Source organism: Copadichromis virginalis, linkage group LG12 (genome assembly GCF_057382275.1).
Source record: "Copadichromis virginalis isolate Kocher_CV1m ecotype Utaka linkage group LG12, C_Virginalis_male_GT1.1, whole genome shotgun sequence".
Classification (NCBI taxonomy): domain Eukaryota; kingdom Metazoa; phylum Chordata; class Actinopteri; order Cichliformes; family Cichlidae; genus Copadichromis; species Copadichromis virginalis.
Genome location: NC_140629.1, coordinates 27,260,002 through 27,277,399, shown reverse-complemented (window position 1 = coordinate 27,277,399; position 17,398 = coordinate 27,260,002). Strand labels below are relative to the sequence as shown.

The 17,398-nt window shown below is 38.2% G+C and overlaps 2 protein-coding genes across 3 annotated transcripts in view; one reads left to right on the top strand and one right to left on the bottom strand.

The window, feature by feature from the left end:
- Positions 1 to 260: 260 nt before the first annotated feature.
- rimoc1 (rab7a interacting mon1-ccz1 complex subunit 1) lies at positions 261 to 5,885 on the bottom strand. 2 transcript variants are annotated; one of them, XM_085475726.1, is made up of 6 exons: positions 5,562 to 5,882; positions 4,748 to 4,857; positions 2,190 to 2,336; positions 1,654 to 1,785; positions 1,411 to 1,525; positions 261 to 590 (listed from the first exon to the last, which is right to left on the bottom strand). In XM_085475726.1, exons 1-6 carry the CDS (start codon positions 5,653 to 5,655, stop codon positions 355 to 357), a joined length of 834 nt encoding a protein of 277 aa, XP_085331852.1. In that variant the 5' UTR covers positions 5,656 to 5,882; the 3' UTR covers positions 261 to 354. The 2 variants fall into 2 exon arrangements, with proteins under 2 accessions (XP_085331852.1, XP_085331853.1); XM_085475727.1 differs by lacking the exon at positions 261 to 590 and adding an exon at positions 1,230 to 1,309 and having other exon boundaries at positions 5,562 to 5,885.
- Positions 5,886 to 7,790: 1,905 nt separating this feature from the next.
- The window catches only part of oxct1a (3-oxoacid CoA transferase 1a), a 55,768-nt gene continuing 46,160 nt past the window's right edge, over positions 7,791 to 17,398 (top strand). Inside the window, exons 1-7 of the mRNA XM_085475724.1 lie at positions 7,791 to 8,008; positions 9,023 to 9,131; positions 11,044 to 11,134; positions 13,825 to 13,960; positions 14,090 to 14,239; positions 14,719 to 14,825; positions 15,378 to 15,438. Of these exons, the coding sequence (XP_085331850.1) occupies positions 7,913 to 8,008; positions 9,023 to 9,131; positions 11,044 to 11,134; positions 13,825 to 13,960; positions 14,090 to 14,239; positions 14,719 to 14,825; positions 15,378 to 15,438 (750 nt within the window). The 5' untranslated portion in view covers positions 7,791 to 7,912. The remainder of the gene's footprint in view (positions 8,009 to 9,022; positions 9,132 to 11,043; positions 11,135 to 13,824; positions 13,961 to 14,089; positions 14,240 to 14,718; positions 14,826 to 15,377; positions 15,439 to 17,398) is intronic.

The window sequence follows — 17,398 nt, the reverse complement described above, 5'->3', positions numbered from 1 at the left end:
CAAATGCCCCAATCAACAGTCTGGAATCAGAGTGGCCACTGCTTTTTCAGCAGGCCAGGGGCAAATAATTATTCAACAGCCTCTTGTGCAGCCCTTCTATTACAATGCTTGTCTTATACTCTAACTTCTCATTCATCTGCTTTGGCCTGGGCTGTTTGGCATAGGATTAGGTTGCCTGTAGACACTGTTCCAGCATCTCCTTTCTTCACATTCACTCTCTCCCTGTGCCTCCCCATAAACTTTCACAAGACTGCACCCCATCCGATGGGCTCCATTTTTATTTGGGATTGACACATTTGAATATTGAACTTTGATCTGTTCCTGAGGGCAATTGTAACAGAGAAGCTATATTTTTCACTGTAAAATACTGAGGATTTCCTTGGCATTCTCTGTGTTCCAGCCCTGCCCTTGGAGAGGGCCCTCACAGGCAAGCACATATTTGTTGAGGATCTGTGTGCCAATGTCCCGAAACTGGAGGCGATCTTCTTTGTGCTCCGTAGTGTCAGCGCTGCAGTCCTCGTACTTGACTGCCCAGAAACACATTTCGCCAATGTACATCATTGTCAACAGGTGTGTGTCTGAGAAAATGCCTGACCCAAAAGATAAACCGGTAGTTAGTAAGACCAGTTGGCGACAAAAGAACAGATTGTTAAAAAAATTTCTGTGTCAGTTTTCAGTTATCCAGGTCATTGTAGTATTAGAAGAAGAAAAACAAAAAGTGATGGATTTCTTTAACTCTGTTGAAGACTTTTCACCTCTCATCCCAGAGGCTTCTTCAGTTTGGCTTCTGTATGTAGAGCCCCAGGTATTTAAACCCTAGTGGGGGTTGTCCCTTAGGAGGTGGTTGCTGACCACTATTAATCATGTGAATCATCAAACAAGCCAAGGTGAGCCATATCCAGTTTTTGGGGCAAGTTTTTTCCGAAGTGTCACTTGAAACTTCTGGTGGTAATGGTCCACGCCTTTTTTCACATCTATACACCTAATTCTGTACCTGTACCCATTATTACGTATGGGACTCTCCACCTTTTGGTTTTAGAATTGAAAAGCCTCTGGGATGAGAGAAAAAGCAGCTGACCTTCAATGAAGGTCAGCTGCTTTTTTTTTTTAAATTCTCCTAAGATTTTCAAAGATGGGTAACAAATTAGAAGTAAAAAACTCCTTTACTAAGGAGTTCAGCCCCCAAACCACATTTAATGATCCCTGCCAATGATTACTCTGGGATGTAATTCTCAGTAACTATATTTATTTGCCAAAACTCTTGTCTCCAAGGACAGAAGAGATTCCAGCGAAGCTGTCAGGTTTCTCCCTACCACAATATAACACAAACATCCGATCACATAACTGTGGAGGTTGTGGGTTCAAGTGTATTCCTTCATTTATCACGTCTATAATAAATAACACATTTACCTTCAGATAAGATGTTTGCTGTAGCAGTGTCATGTAGCACCACACCATCATTGAGCTTTACAGAGTTTCTCACCTGCAGCATCCGCATCAGGTATCGCACACCTTCCTGAATACACTGGGTCAAAAATGTTTTTAATGTTAAAAAAGAAACATAAAAAAGTGGTAAACTATTGGTTTTAATCAAAGTAAAGTTGTACAGCTAACAATGAATGAAACTCCTTAGATCTCTGCATTGTTTGTTACCTTAAGGAATGTTTCCTTGTTTTTCTTGATCCACTGCTTTCGCTGATGAAGGGTATGACAGTACATATACAGCAGAGCTCCACGTCTCCAGTAGAGACATTCTAACAGCTCTAAACCCAACACAGACTGCACCTAACATAAACCAAAAGACACGAATATCAATATCAGACACTCCATGATGCCTCATCCATATTTATTTCATAAGCACTTTAAAAGCATGTGTCCAAGTGTGAGTAGCGAAACCACAAATCAAAGGGAAAATTAAAGTTGAACTGACGTCCAACTGAAAGTAGGATAATTACTGGATAGTTAACCAGACCAAGAAAGAAACACATGGACACAAAAAAAAAAAAAAAAAAAAAGAGTGTCTGCTCCTCTTTTATATCCTTTGGGTTGTGGGTTTGTGTCCTAGTAACCTCTATAGTCTTATATTGTAATAACCAGACTACATGACAGTTTGTGATTTGATACAAAGTACACTATTCATAAAATGGAGTAGAAGACAACACCAAAATCGGTTTGAGACAAACACAAACCTCTTGTGCTGGTGCAAGCCGTGCGGCCAAAACTTCAGGTTCAGTCAGATCTTGAAGAAGCTGCTGAATTTTAAATGGTGAACAGTCCTCAGGGAACTCCTGGTCCACCAGTTTATTCTCTTCATAAAAAGTGATGTCTAGAATCACCTAAATGATGAAAAATAAAATAATTTACAAAAAAAAGTAAAACTGAATGATGTGTTAAAATTGTCTTAAACATTTTGCCTGCACCATGTATAACTTTGCAAAATAGGATAAAGGCCTATAATAAACCTGCCAGCTGTTGCTCCTTCTTTAAACCAATTAAGAAAACTATTTAGGGGGGGGACGACAACAACAACGGTTAGAGATATCTGTATCTAATCTGGAGCTGTAATACAACATAAGCACGCACAACATAAATGAAACTGAATTGAATTTAGATCACGTAAAGCAATTTCCAATAATGCAGTCACTGATTTTACTGTCCCATCAGATCAGCTGCCTACTCAAAAATATTTTTTCTGTCTTTCAAAAAGCTTTAGTATGATGGTTCTTGAACCTCCTCAGAGATACATTTAGGGGAAATTATAGGCTAAAGGCTGAAGGATAGAGTGATGAGAATGGCAGGAAGTACAGTACGCAGAATGGAAAGCACCCCAAAATCACATTGATACAACTGTAACAAATGTAAAACAAAACCACCATCTTCAACATTTCTTCTTCCCTAACTGAACCATCTCTTGTGGGTTGGTATGGAGTTAGAGGTTTTGTTTTACAGTTTATGGCAAACATTTTACTCCTAAATTTTTAAAGCAATACGCTTCAGAATATCTTTAGTAAAGTTAATCTAGACCAGTTTGCATTAGACATTATTACAATGTCACACAGAGGCTGTAAATCGTTAAAGGAACAGAACTAAAACACTCATAATTAGAGGGTTTTCATTTCAGACAAAGTTTCCATGTTTTCCTGATATGAGCTCTGTAATTATGTCAAAATTTAGATAAGAGCTAAACAGAAGACAGCAGCAACTGCAAAGACGGCCCTTTCAATGAACTCATTATAGAAGACACTATGTTAGCAACATTAGTTGCTAAATAACAATTATTTTGATAGCAGACTAATGTGCCTCATTTTTCTTTGATTAGTCAACAATTATTTCAGTAACTCTTATCTACACTTCCTGTAGGCAAACCTCTTATTCTAGGCTCCAGTACCTTACCTGCTCAAGTCTGCCCACCTATGAATACCCTGTTGTTTTGTCCCACAGCAAAAATAATGACATATGAATTTGAAAATAATCAAATGGTTCTTTTAACATTACTCAATAGAACCATCAGAATAAAAATGAAATAAATCAAAATGTTAGGTAATATAAATTAATTTGCTAGTAGCATTTAAACAAAGAAAAAATGTGCAAGTAGGAAACTAAAAATAGTTTCTATCCATAAGTTCAAATAAAGCTTTGAGATCTTTGAGATGATGTTCCCAGCTGTTAATAACCATGCTGAAGATGTTCTCTGTCCTGACTTTAGCCATTTGACAGGTGCATGAGCCTCTTTATTGGACAAAGTCACCCGTATGCCTGTGCTCAACAGTTAAGAAAATACAATTCTGCGTCAACAAATTTTTATAGTCGATGGCAATGATTATGGTGATGAATTGTTGCAGCCCTAAAATTCACAGGAAATTATTTTCAGAGAGTATAGAAAATTTCTTAGCGTTTATTACTGAATAGACGGTGAATTTTGTGATTATGTCTGTGACACAACATTTATGTTACACTACTTTACAAACTTAGCTACAATTCTTGACATGTAACTAGCCTTTGCCTGCTCTATGTTCACTTACTCAAGCCAGAGTCAATATAGATGTGCAGACAGATTTACTTTTTTTTATATAAACTCCCTTATAGTACAGCTGCATTTTATAACTTGCTTCTAGCTATACATGACAATTTAGTCTGTTACACAGACACTAAACCAACAAATATGGGTATTCAATCCCCTGGACATGTGTGTACAATGCTAAACTTAAACTGTAAAAGTAAAGAGACTGGAATGTGTTCAGTTTTTACTTTGTAGAGATGATCGTTTTTTAGTGGCTGCATAGTGTAGTGGTCTACACATCCATCTAACAAATAAAAGATCCCTGGTTTGATTTTGGGAGGAGACAAATCCCCTTGGGGTTGCAAAAAAGTAAAAACTATATGTGTGAGCAACCAACTGTGGTGACCCCTTGTGAAAATGGGAACAACTGAAAGCATCTTTAAGATATGCAGGGTTTTTATTAAAATGTAGATACAACAGTAACCTACTGCAAACCTGTCACTTTCTGCTTCCACCTTCTAAGATGATTTAGACATTTTATATTTGCGTATAATACTGCTAAGCAGTGTAAGTAAGAAAAATTTCCTTGTGTTCAGAGCACCTTAGTTGGGTATTTTATCCTGTTTTCTGTGGTTTTGGGGACAAAAATCACTAGTAGTTTAAAAAAAACCCTCATGTTACTGACTACTTAATAAAATAACTTACTGAAACGCAAGAGAGTAAATACAATTTGATGGAAGGAAGTACCTGTGTGTAATCCTGCAGCAGCTTGGATAGGTTGCTACTCTCTCCTCCTTGTCTGTAAAAGCTTTTCAACTTGTCTAGTATGGCAGATGCATTCTGTAAATAGTCATCATCTACGGAAGAACCATATGTTAACATATTACCCAAGTACAAATCTAAACTCATGAAAAATCCCGAGTTATCGCGATTGTTGATCGGGACTTTATAATCATCCACAATTCGACTCATGACAGGAAAAAAAATATTTTAGCATAAAACATAAGCTGACTAGCCCATGCGAGCATTCACAGATAAACATAAGGCCAAAAATGCGCACTAACACGGTGGCGTTTGAGGTTCAGATACAAGTTAAAGTAAAAAAGTTAACGACACCATTTAACATGCAATAAGGACAAGGTAGATGCTTCGTTGCTTTATTGATGACAGTCGTTTAGCTAGCATTACCAGCCATCATGTGTCATACCTTCACATATGTCAACAATACTGCATTTTAGCTAACGTTAGCAGTTAACTCAAAAACCCTAGTGAAATACAAACATAACTCCGCGAGTTATGTACATTCTCCTGCAACGTTGCTAACCACTAATTATAATTAACTAACTGCATATGCACTGATGTGTTCAGAAAGGTTGTTTTGTTTTGTTTTTTGCCAAAATGCAATATTTCATTAGACAGCAGCTGTTGTCATGGTTGCAAGCTAACGTACGCTGGAAGTTAGCTTGATTGCTTGCTTGCTAGTCGATTCCTTAACCAAGACTGTTTGCCACGTACTAAATGAATTGCCGAAAGGCAAACAAATAAACAGTGTAATCGGTACCTTGCTTTTCAGCTCTGAGACTCGAACACTTGATGTCTAACTCAAATATTCTTCTCTCCAACTCGAAACCTTGTCGTCTGTAGTCGTCGGCCATGACTAAAAGTACCAGTCACGGGAGCTACGGATTTTACTCACGTGTTCAAAGAATTTTCAATTTCCGTTTCTGTGCATGCACGCGCACGGCCATAGGATTATATCAGTAAGTCGTCCCTGCGTTTGTAAAAACGTTAACTTTAACCTGTAAACATACGTGTACTTTTAGATAGTGTGGTGGTGCTGACAGCTGAAGGGAGCGTGCGTGCTATAAAGTTAGACGTCAGCTGAGGCGACTTTGGAAAATAATAACTCAGACAGTAGGAAACAAACTGTTGGTAGCCGGTTAGAATAAAAAAAAAAAAAAGGGGGGGGGGGGGGGGGGTAGTGAGTTTTTAGTTATTTAGTCCAGTGCAATGAGTCCTATGCCAGAAACCGTTTCTACACAAAGTGGAAAGATAAATTTCAAAGGACGGATGAAAAAAATGATCTGTGGGTTTTTGCTTGAAATGTCAGGGATGCATGCAGAGGAAAGATATGCGAAATGTAGGGATGAGCTACAGATTTCTGTTTGTTGGAGGGGGCATATTGCTGGAACCTGTGGATACAAATTAAATGAGGAAAATAGAAGGGGAAATTCTGTGCAACATGAGGCAGACTGGGAAAAATTCAGGTATTGCAAGAAGTGTGTTGCAAACTGGTGTAGGACATCTGCCTTGTGCCTCCTCAACATTGTGTTTTCATGGGGCAGAAGGGGAAATAACTAATAACTAAATTCTTTTTTGAGCTGGGTCACCACAGTGGATCTTCATCATCCATTTCAATCCCTATCTCCAATTCTCTGCTGTCACACCAACCCACTGCATGTCCTCTTTCACTACATCCATAAACCTTGTCTGTGGTCTTTCTCTTTTCTTCCTGTTTGACAGCTCCATAGTCAGAATCCTTTAGCCAGTATATCCACTATCCCTCTGCATGTGTCGAGACCATCTCATCTCACCTTTCCTCTCTAACTTTGTCTACAATTGGCTCCATCTCTTGTATATGCTTTTCTCTCATTCACACACGTATTCAGTCTTGCATCTACTGACTTTCATTACTCTTTCCTCTAGCACGCACCTCCACCTCTCCAGACTCCCCTTTACCTGATCATACAGATTTGATATTGATATTTGGTAGCAAATGATCAATAGGGTTGTTGAAAGCTTCAGAAAAAAAATTCTCCTGGTGGAAATATAGGTAGCTGCAATTAGGTTGCTTTGTGCAAATTAAACACTAAAGTTTTATCAAATTAAAAGGCCTAGCCTTTTTGGCAGTTGAGTTCTGGAAGTTTCTAAAGAGTCGATATAGGCTTTCCAAATTCAGAAGAATTGGGTTTTAATGCATCATGATTTTTTTTTCTATGTCAAAATTCTAATGAAAAAAAAAAAGAGAATGCCTTCTCAACACCACTGTGCATTTAATTATGAGCTATTGTTAATCTCCGTCTCTCTTCCACAGCATGTCTTTTGTCTTGTCTCCTTCCCCTCACCCCCAACCCTGATGGCTGCCCCTCCCTGAGCCTGATTCTGCTGGAGGTTTCTTCCTGTTAAAAGGGAGTTTTTCCTTCCCAATGTCGCCAAAGTACTTGCTCATAGCACGTCGTCTTTTGTGAGTTGTTGGGGTTGTTCTGCATTATTGTAGGGTTTTTACCTTTCAATATTAAACACCAGGAGGCAATTCCTGTTTTGAAATATGGTTTCGATATAAATAAAATAAATTTAATCAAATGTGAAACTGTCTTTGTGTGCTAGCAGATGTTGGGATTGAAAGCACTGATGGCGTGGATAAGATTAGGTAGAAAATGTAGATTTGCATGTGCCATTTGGCAGGATGCTGTGCCACTGCATCCTTAGTGAGAGGCTGAATCATCAATGTGATAATGGGATGCAGTGGGGAAACAGAGATTGGAAATTGCTCTCATGCATTGCAAGCTGTGTCAGGGAAATTAATGTTTTCTTCGTGGACCTTTGAATACAGTATAGCCCTACTAAAAAAGAACAAGAGAACAAGGGTAGTATTGGGCTTTCTCAAACGCTATGACGCTACAACACCAACAGTAGGCGGCAATGCACTAAAACATGCCTAGCTTACCAGGTGGGGGAAAGATAACGAAGAAGAGCTTCTCCTTTCATCCTCTTTGAAAACAGCCAATAGCGTCGTGTCGCCGAGCTGGGCTTGCGTGTAGCCATATTTTGTGACCCTCAGCTAGCTCGGTTAAAGATCCAGTCAGCGCTCACCCTGCATCTCCGCCCACCCCAAGTTTGTAGCTCCAAATCATGGCGGCCCTCAAAGCTTTGTGCAGAGCGGAAAATATACTCTTGAAAACCCACCACAGAACCAAAATAAACTTCGCCATCCACCAATTGAGCAAGGTCAGTATAACAACAGCGACGTTACACCTGTTGTAGGAGTGTTGAGATGATGTTGCTGCAAAAAAAGAGACGACAGTAGTAAAATATAATAATTCAACTGTCATTAAAGTATTGGTTACATTTGGAATGAAACTATGAACCAAGCTTCGCGTCGTTTATACTGTTTCAGTTTGCGTTTATGTGTTATTGTGGGCTGACCTCAGCCTGCAGGGCGCACAACCTTGCGGATACGCGCAATACAACACATTTGCCAATCCTTTCAAAAACTGCTGCTAAGATCTAGAAATGCATGAATAAAGCGAATCAGGTTATTTGATCTGACTAAGGTATGTGTAGTTGGATGATCACAAGTGCGCGTAACTCAACACCAAGTAATCATAGATTTAGGTCTAAACACCTGCCACACGTTTTATTCAGTGCGGAAAACTTTCAAAAACATGTTCCAATATTATAGAGTCGTTAAATGTGAAGCTCGTTTTGTTAACTAATAAAAAAGATTATTTGTAACAATGTATTTGTGTGTAATGACAAGAACATTGTGAACTTAAGCTTTCTCTTGAATGCTAGTTAATTATCACCCACACAGTGTGATTGCAGCAATCTGCGTGATAGCTTAGATTTTAACTGCCCTTCATGGTTGAACTTGCGTTTAACTACTGTCTGAGATATGAGAATTTACAAAAGACAGCAGCTCGCATTGGCCTGACACAGGGTTTTAAACACATGATTTTAAACCTGAATCCTCTGCTGACTGTTGGTTTTTGGCTCTTGGCTGTGCGCTATCATAATCTCGCCTGCATTTGTTGCAGGATTTGTTCAGCAGTTAGGTTTACTTTTCCTTTCTTCTACAGAATAAATTGGATTTGAACTGTGCAAGCAGGTCATTAGGTTTTAAGCCTTTATTTTTTTGTGCTTCTATTTAGAATTTACATGTTTGTTTGTTTTGGTGTTGCGGAAACAGCATTTTTTATGAATGCAAATTTGCTGTATTTCATGCTCTTGTGCTTTCTACAGACCTGTGGCTCTTACTTTTCCACATCAAGTCAGAAAAATTCAAAGTTCTACTCGGATCCTGTAGAAGCAGTTAAAGATATCCATAATGGAGCTACCATTCTTGTGGGAGGTAATGTATAGTACTTTCACAAACATGTTGTAACAATGTCAGATAGGACTTCTTGGTTTATGATGATTTTGTTCACCTAACAGTATGTTATGCTTTATATTTACATACACTCACTGGATGCTATGAGGTACACCTTGGTATTACTGTTTCTTATAGGTGCTGGAAACAAAAACATGCTCCACATCCGTGATGCAAATCTCTCATTCCATCACATCCCAAAAGTGCTCTACTAACTGTGGAGGCTATTTGGTTACAGTGATGAGTACTCATTGTCATGTTCAAGAACGCAGTTATAGGTCATTTGAACTTTGTGACATTGTTTGTTCTCATGCTGGAAGCAGCTATCAGAAGACCTGTGGTCGTAAAGGGGTGGACACAGTCAACAACAATAATATTCCTGTATCTTGTGGCATTTAAATGGTGCACTGTTGGTATACCAAGGGCCCTAAAATGTGACAAGATAATATTTTCCACAATATTATACCACCACCAGCCTGAGCTGTTAATACACAGGATAGATCCATGGTTATCTTTTTTTCTGACTCTACCATCCAATTGTTAGGAGACTCATCAGACTAGAGAATGTTTTTTCAGTCTTCTGTTATCCAGCTTTTGTTGAACCACTGGGCAACCAATGGATATTTTCTTTAAACCCTAGAGATGGTTGTGTGGAACAATACTGGTAGATGGTAGATCAGCCGTTTCTAAATTACTCAGATCAACCTGTCTGGCACCAACAACCATGCATTCAAAATCACTTAAATCACCGTTCTTACCCAGGCTGATTCTTGGTTTGAACTTCAGTGTGTCATCCTAAATGCACTTAGCAGCTGACATTTGATTGGCTGATTAGATATTTGTGTTAATGAGCGGTTGAACGCATGCACGTAAGAAAGTGGCAGGTGAATTCATTAGAATAAATGTAATGTCTAATTTGCAATGAAGTGATTCCAAACTGTCTGTAGAATGCTGGTTGAGTATCATCCACACACTGAGTGCAATCCACTGATCTTATTTATAGTCCTGTTCACAGTGACATTGTTAAATGTTTTCCATTGTGACGCACTTCTGTCTAAGAGAAAAGCAGATGAACCTTCCCTCAGTGCAATATAAGAATATTTCTAAACAAGTCTAGAAATACCTGGACTTGATCCAAGCTGATTGCACTTTGGTTTTTCTGTGTGGTTTGACATAGTTAACAAGATCATTGTTTTTGTATTAGTTTACTGTCCAAATCTGGCATGTCCCTAATCCTTAGATATAAATGTGTATTTAAGACATTTTAAGGTCCTTATATGATCTTAAAATGTCTTAAATATATGTTTGCGAATAAAATTCCTTCACACCATGTAGCTCAACTGTGTCATCAAAGGCCGGGGTATCTTTGGACTTTGATCCAAAGTCCATGAGGAGAGCACTGAATCACAGTTCAAATCACAACCTAATTCTCACATTGCTATGAACGAATTGGCCTAAAATATCTGGTTAACACTTAACCACTTAAGCATACAGCACTTAATTGTAATTTTGTAACTGGTCTTAATCAATTGTTCTCCAGGCTTTCTGAAGGTCTTTTAAAGTTTTCTTTGGACATCGGCTGCTTTTTCATTCGTTTTCATTTCTCTGAGCATTTTCAGAGAAATGTTTTTTATGCTTTAAGCCAATTAACTGGATTAGACATTTCTTATTGTTTCCTAGCAAAATATAAGGAAATTAGCGATGGCAGTAAATGCACAGACATCAGCTGAACAAGTGAAGATAAAACACAAAGTCATAACATTTACTTACAACGTAAATACACTGATACATACTTTTGGCAGTTTTATTTAAAGTAGTGTTTAAATGTGTATCGTTTTTCTTTTCTCACAGTGATTCTTGTTTGCAACGCTTACTTTTTTGTATTCCACCTCAGGCTTTGGATTATGCGGAATTCCGGAGAATCTCATCAACAGTTTACTGAAGACTGGCGTTAAGAGCATCACTGCAGTCAGTAACAATGCAGGGTATGTGTGGAAGTGTACATGATTTGTACGTGCTGTTTTAGAATAGTACCATTCATTGTTGTTGGGTTGTTTTGGTAGAATTAAATAAAAACAAAAACATTAGAATTATTACTTTGGTTTAAATCTTTTAACCAAACCACATCCTTGCATATGAACTTGAACGTTTTGCTTATTGTCTTGAATAGTAGTGTTTCTTTGTCTTGATTTGAGCCTGTGATGGTGTCTAATTGCAGCATTGGCAACCTTATGACTGTAACGCCAGACAGGCAGTGTTGTGCTAGCGAGATGCCCAGAGGCTAGTAGATAAGTCATTGGATAAGGTACAAGGAAGAGGTGTGTGTGGTCAGGTGATCTTGTGTGTGATGTTTGTATTTGGTCTCAGTGCAGATTCAGTGTACACATAACAGTCAGCTGATGACCTTAATTACCTTTATTATACGTTTTGTCCTTTTGTACATTTTGTACAGTAGCAAGAACTAACTGAAGGTTACGTTCAGTCTTTTAACTCAAATAAAATTCTAATACTGTTGATAGAAAAAAGGAAAAAGAAAATTGCAGCTTTCTTTTGTAATCAAAACCTGGCGTGTCACAATCCAGTAAACATTTAATTGTAGTGCTTATGCAGAAATAGTGAAACTTGAGTAATTCTTACCCTTTTGTGTCTTTGTATTTATGCCACATACAAAACTATTAAAGGGTAAGAATTACATGTGTATGTTTTCGTATGATCATTTTATAATAAAGCCTTCTTGGTGATCATATATCCCAGTCATGGGTGGGAAATCAATTTTCCCAAGGGGCCACATGAGAAACTGGATCTGGGCTGCACCAGGAAGCATATCAAGAGATAAAGTTAATATTGAACAGAATTGAGTTCAGCTTTTATGGTTCGGCCCTGCACAACAGTCCCAGTTTCTCATATTACCCCTTGGGAAAATTAATTATATCAGTGGCAGGCAATCAAGTACTGTAATAAAGACTCCTTTTTTTTTTTAAATGACAGTACTGCATAAGTGTGTTTGCTTGTAAAGCAGTGTGAACAAACTATTTTTTGAATGAAAACTAGATTTACTATTTGACAACTAGGCATTGCTAACCTTATTTTGGCAGCAGTGGAAAGAAAGTGTAAGAAGTTAACATGCAGAAATATTGGTTGTGTTGTGTCACTTTATTCTTTAAAGTGATCCCTAATCAAGGATAAATCTTTAATCTTTTGACTTTTGTAGCAATATAGAACACATAAGTGTTTTGTCTCACTGCTTTTGGGTGAGAGGAACGAGACCCTCATATTTCACTTCTCATGAAACTGACACAGCTGGCCCTTTATGCCCTCGATGAGTTGAGAAGGATTCAGCTGTACAAAAGGAGATTATTGGGCTGTTACAGAACCGCCTTCCCTTGCAGCTTTATACGTACTGTGTAATCAGCTGCTTCAGAATTTGACACAAACCAAATAGATTCTGTATAAAAGGCAGTGACACTTGTGCTCAAGATCACTGCTGGAATCTGCTCTCATGAATGAGCACTGAGTATTTGCCTGAAGAGCTTATAGTCCTCAAACATCATTCCATACACACCAGCTTCACACACAAAACATTAACACGAGTTAATAGTCCAAAACCTTTCTTTAGTGTTTCCATTGTGTGTTGCATCACCAGTGGTTTGTGTGCATGTGAAAGTGCACTTTGCAGTTATCTGTTTTTGCATTCTGATAAGGCATGGCCTTTATATACTTTAAGATAACCCGAGATTAGAGTTACAATTAGAGAACAAAGCAGTGGTAGTTAGAGATTAGAGCAGTGTAAGTGAGTTTTTAGTTGCCTGTGCATTAACATGAAGCACATGTTTAAAGTGTTTTGTGTTGCAAAAATACAGTTTGGACAGATTGAAACTAACTTGATTCGATTGCCATCTGTTTTTCTTGTTTGGTATGAAAGAGCTTTAAAGCCACAAAAAGCCAGTCCTCTCATAGCTGATCAAACAGTTGCTTGAGGGACTCGGCAATTTATGTTTGTCAAAGAAGGCTAGAAAAATGTATTCACAACTGTTGAGTCATGAGGATTTGTCCAGGTATGGTGGTCTAAATACGTGACACCCTATGTGCAGCAGGTGTAAGACACACTTCGGACCAGTGTGAGCTTCACAGCTTCTTTCAAGCACAATTATTCCGTGCGGTTTTGACAGACAATAAACAAAGACATGCTCAGAAAAATCTGACTCAGTGGCAACCCCAGGCTCAGCAGCTGTGTTTGATCAAATGTACTGTGATTATGGCTGTGAATAGGCCACAGCTGGACTGTGACTGTCTTTGCTTTGTCTTAAGATCAGAAAAGGGAGCCATATCCGTTTTAGCTTGACTGAGTTACAACCTTGAATAACCTCTCTAAGCGTTTACGTTAACAATAAGAAATGGTGGAAATTGCAGGAAGATAGGACGTTGATAGTTTCTTATGAGGAAAAAGAAGCATAGTTGCTAGAAATAAATGAGTATTGACAGAAAAGTGCTTTAATGTCAAATAAAAAATGAAAATGTATTCATTTGAAATATAATAACATGAAATGTAAAATAAAACACAACAAGACACTTGTGTGTACCCTTTAGATCAGCTTATATTTATAAAAAACTGCTTAAGTTAATTTAATAAACAAAACAAAGCTTAGTAAGTTAGTGCTGTGTGTGTTTTCCTTAGAGTGGATAACTTTGGCCTGGGCCTGCTGCTCCAGACTAAGCAGATCAAGAGGATGATCTCCTCATATGTTGGAGAGAATGCAGAATTTGAGCGACAGTATCTGTCAGGGGAGCTGGAAGTGGAACTAACGCCTCAGGTTGGTTTAAAAAAAAAAAAAAAAAAGTCAAGTGACAAGGCTTATACAGTTTTTAACAAACATGCTGTGGACATGTATCTGGATTTCTCTTGTACGCCTCTCATAATCTGTCACTTTTTCCCCCCACAGGGTACTCTTGCAGAGAGAATCAGGGCAGGGGGAGCTGGGGTTCCAGCCTTCTTCACTGCTACTGGCTATGGTACTCTTATCCAAGAGGGTGGCTCTCCTATCAAGTACAACAAAGATGGTAGCATTGCCATTGCCAGTGAAAAGAGAGAGGTGAGAGTGCTGTAATCCCTGTTGTAGTTTTGGAATTAAGTGCTGTAGCTGAACTTCGCGGGTTACATGATAGTAGCCTTGAATTGTCCTCATAATGCACAGATTCCCAAGAGCTCTGGTCTGATCTGTTGTAGTGCACAGCAGCACTGAAATCCAGTTTCTTTATACAGTAAATTACACAGTGAGTTGAATAAATCTCCATTAGGTACTGGCATGCGACACATGTCTTGTGACTGAGGAAAAGAGCCTCGTCAAAATTGATATTTTAAGTGTAAAAAATATTTTGGAGATTTCACACAGGTGGTGTAATGTGTAACCCTGAATAGTAGCCATTGCAGATTTATTTAAATGCCACAGAATCTATAGCATGACAAAGTTTAGACAACTACAAAGACCAAGTCTAAAATTAAAAACAGAACTTTAAAACAGCTCACTGTTTAGTTCATCCTGTAAGTAACTTCTCACCTGGTTGTACACAGGTGAGGGAGTTTGGTGGCAGGCACTACGTCATGGAGAAAGCCATCACTGGAGATTTTGCACTGATCAAAGCTTGGAAAGCTGACAAGGCCGGGAACATTGTTTTCAGGTAATTAATGACATGGATTGTTGTGTTAAAGTTGTGTTAAGTTTGAGATATTTGAACATATGAAACCATAGTGCATTTTAAGCCTTTATTAACTTTGTCAGCTCTTGTTTGCTCTCAGCCTGCAGATCTACTTTGGCGCATACGTCGTCTTTAATTATTCAGACAGAATATTTTTGAACTGCACTGGGATTATCATTCATTACTACTAATATAGCTCTGTTCAATTATATGCATTGATGCTGCAAAAGTTAGAAAAATCTAAATAATGCTCTCAATTTACTCTTGTGTTTAGATATTGTTTTTAGTTATAGCAAAGTTTAGGTTATGCATAGGTCCCTACATGAGTAACATTGAACCAATCCAGTGCATGTCCAAATTGAATGTAGTAAAATTCTTCACCACAAGAGAGCAGTGTCCTCTGGTACTCTGAGTCTAAACAGGATATAACATAATGGACACCACATTGAGAGATTTTGAAATCACTTTCTGGTTTATATATTATATTTGCTGCCACTACATTTTATTCAATATGTATGTCTTGGTTTGTGTTAGGAAAACAGCTAGGAACTTCAACCAGCCCATGTGCAAGGCAGCCAAAACCACAATAGTTGAGGTATGTAACTGCAACATCACAGTCACATGCTTTTTAAAGCATGTGCAAACTTCCTCTTCAAACATTTCCACTAGTGGATTGGATGTGAGTGGAATATACACATAAGTTTTACTTTATTGTTTTACTGCATCCATTGTTTAAGTTTTCATTTTCTAGGCCCACTAGCTGAAAAAGGTAAACTTGTAAATAAGTTGTACAAATCAACCATCAAACACAGTGATGAGTAAACACTGTCCAAATTAAGACTCTCAAACCCTTTTGGGCTATTCACAAATCAACAATAACAAATAAAATAAAATAAAAATAGATAAACAAAAACAACATTTAGAAAAGGAAAAAATTTGATATGGCATAAAATATTTCTGGTTCTCCCTTTCTCACTGTCCCTCTCGCTCACTGTCTTTCTCTGTGTGTGCTGTCAGTGTCAGAGGCACAATTCTTCAACGTGCTATTAATAGTATGCATGTCAGGAGCCTGGTCAGTAAAAACCAGAACTATAAGTTAATGGCAGTATTAACTCTTCACTAGAATCAACTTAGCAGGTTATTAGAAAATAGTTTGAAACTAGCCAAGTGCTCTTGAGGTACAAACGGGGCCGGGAAGAGTTAACCAGTAAGATGAGGGGAGGAGAGTGGGGAGGATAACAGCCAATATGAGAGAGAAGCCAGTTTAGATCAGATGTATTTAATTAAATTCTAAATCAGTTTAAGTGTTATGTAATCACAGTGTTATTAGTTTACAGTATATTGGTTATTTAAAATCTAGTGCTTAGGTCAATAATTTATTTAAAATCGAATGTTGCTGAAGACCACTGAAATAAGTTTCGCCAGCAGAAAATGCTTCATGTTGTGTTGGGTAGAAACAAAACAACTAAAAATGTATAATAGAGGTAAAAGGTTATGTGTGTATGTTTGTGAACTGAAATTGTCCACTTGAACAGGGGATATTCTTAGAGTCCTGGCATTAAAAATAAATGCAGTTTTTAGAGCTATGTGACGAGCATCAGAGTGTGTCCACCTATTTCTGGGTTGTCTGTGACATACGTAGTTTCCCTGTATAATATGGTACGGTCTTCAAGGTGCCCTGAGATGAATTTTGCTGTGAATAAAACTGAAGTGAAATTGAATTCTGTCTGGTTACCCACCTGTCTAGCATTTAACCGTTTAGAAAAATGTTATTGCGTATCTCTTCCCTCCATGTGTATGTGCGTTTGTCTCTTTCTCCGCCTATCTAACACACAGCTTCACACCTCGCATATAGACATGGCTTGCTTCAGAGAGCAGCAGGGAGAAAAACTGTGTGAAAAACCATGAAAAAACTGGCACTTTCTGAAAATAAATTGCTAGAAAAGGGTCTCTCATAAATCTGAGTGCATTTTCAATTATTCCATTGTTGCTGGACCGGAGATTTAATCTGCTGTTGATTAGAAATGTCTGAAAACATAGGGGTACATTTTTATCACTATGGAGCTGTTATGTGTTCTATTTACCATTGCAGACCAAATTTCAGTGACCAGCCAAACCTTTGAGTATTGATAATAAAGAACCCATTTCATTTGAACCATTTACTATCCATTTATGAGTAATGCTGTTCAGAAACACTCTGGCCGTTAAGCTTTCCTGCAACATCTGATGAAAAGCAGCCAACTACCTGCTCCAGGTTGGGAAGGAGTTGGGGACTGAGGCTAGAGTGGAGCAGGAGATTGACAAGCGGGTTGTGTCTGCAGTAGTGTAGATGTTGTAATGGTTTGTTAAAGTAAAGAGAGAGCTGAGGGCGCAGGCACAGCTGACGTTTTACAGGTTTTACAGGTTTATCTCTGTTTCTGCTGTCACCTGTGGGCATGTGCTGCATGTAGTGACTGAAAGAATAGAATCACAAATATGAAAGGTAGAAATCCAGTGGTAGAGTTAAGATTGTTCATGCATCTCAAGATGTCATGCTTTAGGCATGTTCAATCCAA